The sequence below is a fragment of the Takifugu flavidus genome, unplaced genomic scaffold (genome assembly GCF_003711565.1).
Source record: "Takifugu flavidus isolate HTHZ2018 unplaced genomic scaffold, ASM371156v2 ctg349, whole genome shotgun sequence".
Taxonomy (NCBI): domain Eukaryota; kingdom Metazoa; phylum Chordata; class Actinopteri; order Tetraodontiformes; family Tetraodontidae; genus Takifugu; species Takifugu flavidus.
In genome coordinates this window covers 4,199-14,775 of record NW_026621975.1, presented here as the reverse complement: position 1 = coordinate 14,775, position 10,577 = coordinate 4,199, and the positions used below count along the sequence as shown (strand labels likewise).

Here is a 10,577-nt window from a genome sequence, read left to right as displayed (position 1 = left end):
ACACACCTCACACACCACACTCACAACACACACTCTCACTCACACACACTCACACACACCACACACACACACACCACTCTCTCACACACACACACACACACACTCTCACACACACACACACCACACACACACACTCACACACACTCTCACACACACACACACACACACACTCCCCGACTGTAACTGGAACACACACTGCCAGGATGCCAGTTGCAGAGGTGAATGACATCACGTCTGCAGGACATCACATTAACAAACACCGGGAATAGAGTTGTTGTGTCACAGTGTTGCTGGAAGATGATAAGGAGTAACTACACACACACACACGCACGCACGCACACACACACACGCACACACGCACACACACACGCGCACACACACACACCAGCACTCACTGCTGACTGGTCATTCCTTCCCAACAGTAGAAGCAAAGTTCACCTGTCAGTTGTGGGTCTGTTATCACATTTCCTGAAAGTGTTGCTGTTACCGTAGCGACCAGTCTGACTGAACGGTGACCCTCATACTGGGCTGTGGTCCCTCGGCTGGTCTGTGTTCCACCTGTTGTCACCTCCATAAACCCTCCCGTCCATCACTCTGGAAACGCTGGTGACGTCGTCGTCGTCATGGTGACGGGCTCGAATAACAAACCCCTCCATCTCAGGCCCTCCTGCTGCTCCCCCCCCTTCATGTTCCTCAGATGCTCTCAGAGCTCAGAACATTCCGACCCAGAGTTCGGGCCGACCCGGGTCGGCTGGGCCCACTTACCGTCTGCTCTCTGGGAACAGGCGACCGGCAGCAGTTCTCGGTGGCGGCGCGGAGGCGGATCATGGAGGTGCTGGACGGCGCCCGCGCCAGGCAGCGGGACGGCGAGGGGGAGGAGCTGAGCGAAGGTGAGGAGGACACCTGGGTCTTTCCTCTGGTTCAGATGAAGCCTCTGGGGATCCAGGTGGACGAGGAGGTCACGCAGGTGAGTCAGAGCAGAACCAGAGTGTGTGTGTGTGCGTGTTGGGGGGTGTGTGTGTGTGTGGTGTGTTTGTGTGTGTGAGTGTGTGTGCGTGTGCGTGTGTGCGTGTGTGTGAGTGTGTGGTGGTGTGTGTTGAGTGAGTGTGTGTGTGTGTGTTGTGTGTGTGTGTTGGTGTGAGTGTGTGTGTGTGTGTGGTGTGTGTGTGTGCGTGTGAGTGTGTGTGTGGTGTGTGTGTGTGCATGTGACTGACACGTGCGCTCTCCCCCATCAGGAGCAGCAGAGGCTGTACCGCCGCTCCACCGAGGTCTCCAGCGCCACCTTCGAGCAGTGATAAACACAAACGGACAAATTAGAGATTGAAGTTTTTGGGTTTTGGAAGAAAAAAGGTAAAATAAGGGGAGTTTTATTCCCTAAAACTCAAACTTTAGAGAGCAGGAGCTGCGCGTGAATGCAAAATATACCCGCATCAGCACTTTTAAAGCTTCTAATCACTATAAATGTTTGTGGTTTTATGGCCCATTGTGTTGTTATTGCTTATCAGTGGCGGAAAAAACAGGTCTGAGGCTTCCCAAAATAACTTGGAAGGAGTGAAAGTATGTGAAGGTGCGCAGCAGCACCGGAGGGAAGAGCAGGTGCCGCTCAGCGCTGCCCCCTCCTGCCCCCTAGCGGCCGCGTTGGGCTCGACACCTAAACGGCCCCGACAGTTTCTGCTTTTGCACCTTCAGAGTTCAACATGTTAATAATCCAAATGTAGGAAATGACCAACTTTGGGATTCGTGGATGCTGGATGAAAAGAGTGAACAAATATGTTTTTGCCTTTCACTCAGAACCGTTTCCTCACTTTCTGACCCTGGAGGTCGCCGCCATGATCCGTGCACGAGTCTTCACAAGTCTTCACAAGTCCCGGCGGCTGTTCGATCCGGCGCAGGAAGCGACTCAGACATTCAGAGACATCACGACAACGGTCCAAAGTCACTAAGGCGGCGAGGCAGCGGCGCCGACAGCTGAGGCGGATGTGCTGAAGGTTTGGAACCCCTGAGGGTTGTGAGGAGCTCTGAACGAGCTCAACGCTCTTCCTGCTCAGCTGCAGCACCTGCACAGACTTTTATTCATTATCTTTGTAAATTAAAGGTGTGGCGTGTTTTTAAAAACTGCATGACCTCTTCTTTTATATCGGCGCAGGTTCCACATTACAGGGGATCCACCCAGGATCTGGATCCACCCAGGATCTGGATCCACTTAAATCAATAGATGACTTTTAAAAAAAACCAAAAAAAAAAGGAGGTGACGCACACGAATGTTTGTTTCCACAAATAGCTCAAACGGTTCCAGGAAACTCAGCCGAGCTGCTGGAAAGACGAGGGTTTGATTCTCGAGGCGTGAACTCAGGTAGGAGCGGAGGGTAACAGCTCAGTTATTACAGCTGCCTCGTTACCGTGGAAACGAATCCACAATATACGTTAAAGACTGAGTCCAGACTGGCCCTGAGCCCTAAGATGAAGGAAACGGTTCATATTTAAATCTGTTCCAGGAAACAACTTTGTTGCTTCTAATCTGATTTGAGCCTAATCTGATTTGACGGTGTGATCGGAACATCTGGACGAGCCGGTTTAAACGCCTGAATATCGTCACCGTCGTCATTAACGCCTCATTTAGGATGTAATGAGTGCGGCACAAATGGGAAAAACAAGACTGTGTTGCAAAACTTTATTTGAAACAATAAATTACAAGAAAAACTGACAAATATTCAGCAGTTTCTTTATTTTCCACCAACCTCAAAGCAAAGTTTTTAAAAAATGTTTGGAAAACACTGAAAGGACCAGATCAGATGTGGCGTTCACGCCTCTGATGTGATCATGTGACGCGCCAGGAAAACAGGAGAAAAGGACTCGGCAGGGAAATAAAACGAGTCTGTAAATGATGAAAAGGATCAAAACGGTCGCTCCGCCAGACGGTCTTCGAGGGCTCCAGAGGACAGAAGCTTGGTAGGAACACGTGTGTGTGTGTGTGTGTGTGTGTGTGTAGCAGCACAGCTGTCCGTCAGGGCCTCCCTTCCTCCGTGGATGGGGAACATCTGGTCTGGATCCTGGGCAGCAGGTCCAGCCGCCGGTCCAGGTGAGTCTGGATCCTCTAAAGCGCCTTCAGGGACGAGACCTTCTTCTTGCGAGAGGCCAGCATCTCGTAGAAGGGATCCCTGCTGATGGCGGCTCTGGGGGGGGGGGGGACGAGGGTCAGGCTCCTGCTCACCCTAACCCACCACCCACCGGCTCGGACCACAACTCACTTGATGCTGCTGATCCACTCGTCCTTCTCCTCCGCCGTCGGCGCCGAGATGCGGTAGAAAGTGTGGTTGCCCTCGACGACGCGGCCGTCCGCCTCCGTCTTGCAGGCCTTTATCACCTGGTCTTTGTGGTCGGGGATGAAGAGCTCAAAGCAGTTCTGTAACGGAACAGAACCACGGGTGAGTCCTGAGGGAGGGGCGCTTCCTCCTCCCTGGGTGGAGGGTAAAGATGGTGCCAGCAGGTGGCGCTAGAGGAGCTCCTGTGAGGAATGACTGCAGTTTCATTGAGAGCGCAGCTGACTCACATTCTCAGGGCATCGGAAACAAACAAACCATCAAAGATAAAAGATCCGGATGGAAAACTTTACCGGTTTCTTGGAATCTTCAACTTCTCGGATGCTCAGATTTTCCAGCGGGATAATTCCTCTGGGTTCTTTGTCCTGCGCAGGAGGAGGACATGAGAGACGTGTTGCAGACCGCCTGTCTCCCATCTCATCGACTGGAAATACTCACAGTGGTGTATTCGAAGTAGTACAGGCAGTTGTCTGTCAGGATGAACCAGCGTCTCTTCCAGGTCTTCACTCGTCCACCTGGGGACAGATTTAAAGCTGAGCTACGACCTCCTTTTGGTGGCTCTGTGCAGCCAAGCAGCGGGTAAAGGCAGCTCTGTCCAGCAGTTAGAAGCAGCTCGGTTTGGGTCGCGTTAGCAGCGTGAGGCGGGACACACAAACGCCGAATTCTATGTTCTGAGCGATGTGAAGCTGAAGGACAACAGCCAATCAGGACTGAGAAGGCGGGGAGGAGAGGAAGCGGTGCAGGGTGCAGGGAAAAGTGAAGGAAGAGCTGAGTACCTACCTCCTGGAGCAACACATGAAACACAGAGAGGAATAAAGTCACTGGAAACGTTCGAAACGGCCACGTCAGTAAAGTGTGGTTACACGCCGCGTCCACCAGGGGGCGCGCGCATCAGCAAAATGAATCTGAACGCTTAAAAACGTCCTACCGAGTTTCAGGAGCCACCCTTCTCTGTCCGGGTTGAAGAAGGTGTGTGTCAGGTCGTTGCCGTCGTCCTCGGGGATCTTAAAGGGCTCGTTCTTGATGCTGTCGTACAAGTTCTACACAAACAGCAAAACTGTAGTAATTAGCATGTTTGTTGCCCCCCCCCACACACACACACCACACGCGCTCGGATGACGCCTCTGGGATGCTGTCGGGCCACCTCACCCTCAGTAGGTCCTCCGGCAGGTCTCCTCCATCGTTGATGCCCCTGTTCATGGCCGTGAACCTCTGCACGGAGGGTTTGTCCTTCACGTTGGGGTTGTGCAGGCTGGTGTTCAACATGATGACGGCGAAGGACAACACATAACAGGTGTCTGTGTGACAACAGCAGAGGGGGTGTGTGCGCGTGTGTGTGCACGCGTGTTTGAGGACTTTGCCCAGCAAAATCATCAGAGCTCATCTGGAAAGGTGAGGTTATTTTAAGGCAGCGCTGTTGCGTCCACCTCTGGAACCATGCATTTGTTGTTGGGATTGATGGTTGCCATGACAGCGGCACCTCCTCACAAGCCTCGTGTGTGTGTGTGTGTGTGTGTGTGTACCTGTGCTCTGGAACACCCCCGGGTTACAGCGGCAGTATCTCTGGGCGAACGCCTCCATCATGCGGTCGATCTTCTGGGCCTCTCCGGGCAGCCTGAAGCTCCAGAGGAACTGCCGCAGAGCCTGGACCAGGTTCAGGTCCGTGAACTCGTGCAGCTCCAAGAAGGCGTGCAGAACCGCAATGTTGAAGTCATCCCTGCACGACACAGGAGGACGCACGCCCACGCACGCACGCACGCACAGCAGGGGGGAGCGAGCAGGACAGAAAGAGGATCAACAGATGGAAGCAACGTTCACCAGATTTATTAAATCGGATAAAGACGGATCATCTTTCCGCGGTGAGCCAACAGAAGCTAACGCTAACGCTAACGGGTACAGCGCTGCTCACCGTTCCCCGAGGTACTCGCCAATAGCCGTCTTGTTAAGCCCCTCCCCCTTGTAGAGAAATTTGGCGATTTCATCGCTCGTGCTCTTCAGGAGAGAAGTGTCGATCAGGAAGCGGATCCCCTGAGGGAGAAAGATCCACCCGGGTCACCAAGGGTGTGTTTGATTCACCTGTTGCGGCCTTATCAAGCACGCCAACGTGACGCCGCCGACGTGACGCCGGGTGGATCGGCGTTCCGGGGCTGGTTGATCCCGTCAGGTTGAGCTGCAGCACGAGGCCGAAGCTTTCTCACCTTCTTGGGGTCCATGTTGAACTTCTTCCGGCCGATGGCCATCTGTTTGTTCCTCTGCATGCTCTTCCTGGGGGACACGGAGCGGGTCACATGATCAGGTCCTTTCTAGTGCAGCACCTGTGTCATCGGGGCTGCTGCTAAAAGGGTGAGACAATCTAGGGGGGGGGGGGGTGTGTGAGGCTGGTGTGTGTCTGCGAGGAGGGTGTGTGTGTGTGTGAGGCTGGTGTGTGTCTGTGAGGAGGGGTGTGTGTGTGTGTGAGACTGGTGTGTGTGTGTGTGTGTGTGTGTGTGTGAGGCTGGGGTGTGTCTGTGAGGAAGGTGTGTGGGTGTGTGTGTGTGTGTGTGAGGCTGGTGTGGGTGCTGCGAGGGGGGGGTGTGTGTGTGTGGGGGGTGTGTGTGAGAGGGGGGTGGGTGGGTTTGTGTGTGTGGGTGTGTGTGTGTGAGAGAGTGCGTGTGTGCGTGTGAGTGCGTGTGAGTGTGTGCGTGGTGTGTGTGTGCGTACATGTGTGTGCGTACGTGCGTGCGTGCGTGCGTGCGTGTGAGTGTGTGTGTGCGTACGTGTGAGTGTGTGTGTGTGAGAGTGTGTGTGTGTGTGTGTGCCGGGGCAGGTGTGGTGTGTGTGTGTGTGTGTGTGTGTGCCGGGGCAGGTGTGTGTGTGTGTTGCTGGGGCAGGTGTGTGTGTGCGCCTGTGTGTGTGTGTGTGTGTGTGTGTGTGCGTGCGTGCGTGCGTGCGTGCGTGCGTGTGTGTGTGTGTGCGTGCGTGTGTGGTGTGAGTGTGTGTGTGTGTGCGTGTGTCACCTCTCTTCGGTCAGGCCCAGAGTCTCGATCTCGCTGGTCACCTCTGCGATCTCATCCTTCAGCCTCTGAGATGAGAGAAACACAGAGGATGAGGAGGAAGCTTTGTGATCCAGGAGAACCCTGAAGACCCGGTGACCTTCACCCCCCCCAACCCCCACCCCCCCACACACACCCCACCAACCCCCCCTCACCCCCCCGTGTGGAACAGCCGGCCTGTTAAAGCCTCTCTGGGATCTGAGGCACCTGTTGGGGCTCAGACGACCGCCGACCCACATTTGCTCCACGCCACAGTGAGAAGACACAAGCATGTGAGGTCATGGCGAGGAGGCGGGGCCAGACACGTCTGCGGGCGGCGGCCCAAAATAAACGACTAATCACAGACGTGAAAACGAAGGTCTCCAATTTAAGGCGGATCCTTCAGCAGCTCTGCTCTAAAGGTAGAACACTTCACTCCTTTGGCTGCTTCTGTGTGTGTTTCCATGGTGACACCATAAGTGAACAGCTTCTTCCACTGTGGGAATGTTTTGCGGTTCATTACCCATCATCCCCCAGGGCGGGACAGGGCGGGGCTTGTGAGGGGGCCCTGCCCACAGGCTCCGCCCCGTGGTGGAGATGCCCAGTTCTGACTCCGTGTTCCAGACAAGCTGGATTTCGTTTAAATTCACAGCTTTTGCTCTGCGGCTGCAGAGATGCAGGCGCTCCTTTATCCTGGATCGGGTGATCGGGTGATCTGGTGATCTGGTGATCGGGTGATCGGGTGATCTGGTGATCCGGTGATCTGGTGCTCAGTGACGCTGCCATTTCCCCTTTTCTCACACCTGACGACAACAAAGGTCACACACTTCCTGTCCTTCACTAACACCAGATCACACGTCACTGAATGTAATGTGTGATCTTTAGGAGGCGGCGGTGGTCATCGTGACCCCCCCCAGGGACAGACACTTAGAGCACACACATGTAGCCCCCAAAACACACACACACACACACACCACACACACACCACAAACACACACACACACCACAAACAAAGAGGATCATTTCTCCTTAATGTAGAGTAACGCTTCAGTGGTCATACGCCTCTAACCCCTCCCCATACTCTCCCCTCCACCACACACACACACACACACACACACACACACACACACCACAACCACACACACACACACACAGGGCGGGTCTGTGATCAGAGGGTGAGGCGGGGGTGTGTGATCAGAGGGTGAGGGCGGGTGTGTGATCAGAGGTGTGAGAGGGGGGGGTGTGTGATCAGAGGGAGGGCGGGTGTGTGATCAGAGGGTGAGGGCGGGTGTGTGATCAGAGGGTGAGGTGTGAGCAGGGCCTGAGTCCATGGGCTGGAGCAGAGTGTGGCAGATGTTTGCTGCTTTATTAGCTGTGTTGTCCCGTGCTGCCTGATATTCAGCTCTAATGTCTGATTCTTTGGGTGCTGTTGAAGGTTAACTCAGTTCATGTAGTTGTGATTCTGAAAAGGTCCCCGACTGTTCATCTGCCTGACGCTGGCTTCAGTACGTTCTGGGACTCTGCACTGACTGGGGGGGCAGGTAGTAGACCAGCGAGGCCAGGAAGGAGATGAGCACGAGCAGGGGATGATGATGTTGACCACGTAGAAGAGAGGTTTGATGACCAGGTAGAAGGTGGTGTCCTGGTGCTTGTTGCTCTCCATGCAACTGAGTCAAGATTTGATAGCTTGACTGATTCTTCCAGTTTTTGATCAAACCCCCATCTGCTGATTCCAGGAGATCTTTAAAGGATCTCAGAGCTTCAGATTTATGAAGCCTGCTCAGCCCCCGGCAGCGCTGATGAAACCATTTCATTCCTTCAAAAAAGCAGAACATGAAGCTCCAGAAAAGGTTTTTGGATCAAGTTTCCAACAGAACGAGGACAAGTGGGTAAAAGCGCCACTTTAAAGCCTCCAGGCCTCAGAAAACATCCACCTTTAGGATGCCTGACTTTAGAGGATCATCGGTTCGCTCCGAGCAAGAGAACAAACATGTTTAACCTCAGTCCAAGAACATCTGACCTGAAATGATCAAAAAGCTTCAGCGTAAAAAGATGGTGGAGAGAAAGCTGCTGGGAGGTTCTCAGAAGAGAAGTGGCATTAAAGCCAGCTGGAAGAGTCCAGCCTGCTTCCTGCTCCTCCAAACAGGCGTCTCCACACCAACACTGAGGAACACGGGCTTCTGTTCTTCTTCTCTCTTCTGACTATTGTGTGTTTGATGAATGCAGCATCCACTCAGTGTCCCCCCCCCCCCCCCCCCCCCCATTTACACTGCTCCTGGTTTCACAATGCTCCTCAGACAGATGCAACCAGAGACACTGATGCCGTCAGACAATAAACCTGAGTGTTGTTGTGTCCGGTTATTAACATGTTCCATGCTTTTCCTTCTGCAACAGTTCATCACACCTGCTCAGGGAAACCTCGGTGTAAAGGAGGTGAAGCCGTGCCTCAGTGACTCTACTTTGCTGTTTTAGAAACTAACAGTTATTAGATGAATATACAGTGTGCACGTACGCGCACACGTGTGTATAAAACACTTAATACACGTGTGTGCGTGTATGTAGACTTTTTAGTACTTTGGGTTCATAGACTTTTTAGTATTTTGCAGATACGTGTCTGTATATAAACCAGATCCTCCTGTAATAAAGAACTAAAGGCTGACTGTTGTCACGTGACCTGTCTCCGTCTGTGTCCGATGATGGAACCTGTCTGGAACATCTGGTCCACAGAAAAGCAAAACAGCTCACAGAACTGGCCCAGTTTAGAGCCAAAAATGACAATAAATAATGAAAATGTGTGACGCAGTAGAAAAAATGGACAAACTTTCTATTGGTCATTGACAGTTTCACTCATCGTCATCAGAATTCATCAGAAATATTCAAACCAACAAACTACACACAGAACCGCAAAGTTTAGAGCTTAAAGGGAGCGACAGGTGAAGATTTAAAGCTCAACGCAGCTGAAGAAGTTCCAAAAAGGAGAAATATCATGTGGTGCTTTACCGCCACCCGGTGGACACGCGTGGAACTGCAGACAATAGTTAAACGCGCTCCGACACATTCTGACCTCTGCTGCTCCTCCTGGACTCCAGGGCTGCAGAAATATGCTGCTTTTACAAGTCTTTCTAAATCTGTCAAGCATCATAAATCTTATTTATTTATTTAACTAAGGTAGTCAGTTTTAATTTAAATGTAAAAACATATTTATGGCATTAAAATAGCAAAACAACTTTGAACCCTCCCAGAATGCTTTTATAGTAGTGGAATATTAATCAACAGCCATAAAGTTGTTCATTAACAGAGGAAAAAGGAAAGGTAAAAGTATTCCGTTCAGACTGAGCAGGAAGACTGAAGACCGTCAAGGTGAGTGGAAACGAAGAGTATTATTGAAAAGAATTGACAGTTGTGTTTGCAGATAAAATCAAGATTTTTGTGACTATTGAAGAGCTGCATAGAGCTGAAGAATTCTTGGCTTAAGAAAATTCAACAAGACTTCATATTTAGTTTTAGCACAAAACATCGTTATACATTATAAATGAATAGGGCTTATTTAACTTTCTTATAGTCTGGCTTTAGTTATTGTTGAATAGTCTTTCTAAGTGAAGTTTAGTTTATTTTTCTGCTCTTTGCTGTTGATCCTAAAAGAACTTTGAACTTTAAACCCTCCCAGAATGCTTTTATGGTAGTAATATATACGCCATAAAGCTGTTGATTAGGTTGTAAAAGTTAAAGTGAAAGTATTCTGTTCAGACGAAGCAGGAAGAGCGACAAGGTGAGTGTAAAGTGAGTATTGTGCTGTTAACGTTGTTAGAGAGTCTTAACAGGTATTAACAACATTTTAAAACTTTTTTGTGACAGGTGAAAAGCTCTTAGAGTTATTAGAGCTGTTCAACAGTCCAGGTCACAGCTGGATATTTTGGTATTACCTGTCAAACAACATCTAATCGTGTGCAAGTTAGCATCTCTCAGCCGGACCAATTTAAGACAATAAACTAAATAACTAAATCAACACAGGATCACAGGACACCAACAGGATTTTGGGTTCATGTTGCACGTTTTCTCACAGTGGTTTATTGTTCTATGTTGTGGAACCACTGTGAAAGAAATGCAGGAGTGGGTGTCATTTCTTTCATCTATTTTAAATAGAGCAGTGATCTTTGAGGACTTGGATCATAGAAATAATTGAAGAGGGGAACAAATGAGGGAAGTTAAAAAGTCCTGACTAGTATGTTTATGTAGCACCAGATAA

General features: G+C 51.0%; 1 protein-coding gene and 1 long non-coding RNA gene across 2 annotated transcripts; one reads left to right on the top strand and one right to left on the bottom strand.

The window, feature by feature from the left end:
• The first annotated feature begins 1,518 nt into the window (after positions 1–1,518).
• On the top strand, positions 1,519–2,708 carry LOC130520340 (uncharacterized). Its single transcript, XR_008948790.1, has 2 exons — positions 1,519–1,714; positions 1,792–2,708. It is a non-coding gene; the product is annotated as an uncharacterized LOC130520340 (long non-coding RNA).
• Positions 2,658–7,164, bottom strand: LOC130520339 (cytohesin-1-like). Its single transcript, XM_057024055.1, has 10 exons — positions 6,317–7,164; positions 5,519–5,585; positions 5,230–5,348; positions 4,844–5,037; positions 4,470–4,618; positions 4,249–4,360; positions 3,759–3,835; positions 3,614–3,685; positions 3,249–3,403; positions 2,658–3,173 (listed from the first exon to the last, which is right to left on the bottom strand). Exons 1-10 carry the CDS (start codon positions 6,622–6,624, stop codon positions 3,095–3,097), a joined length of 1,332 nt encoding a protein of 443 aa, XP_056880035.1. The 5' UTR covers positions 6,625–7,164; the 3' UTR covers positions 2,658–3,094.
• Positions 7,165–10,577: the final 3,413 nt, after the last annotated feature.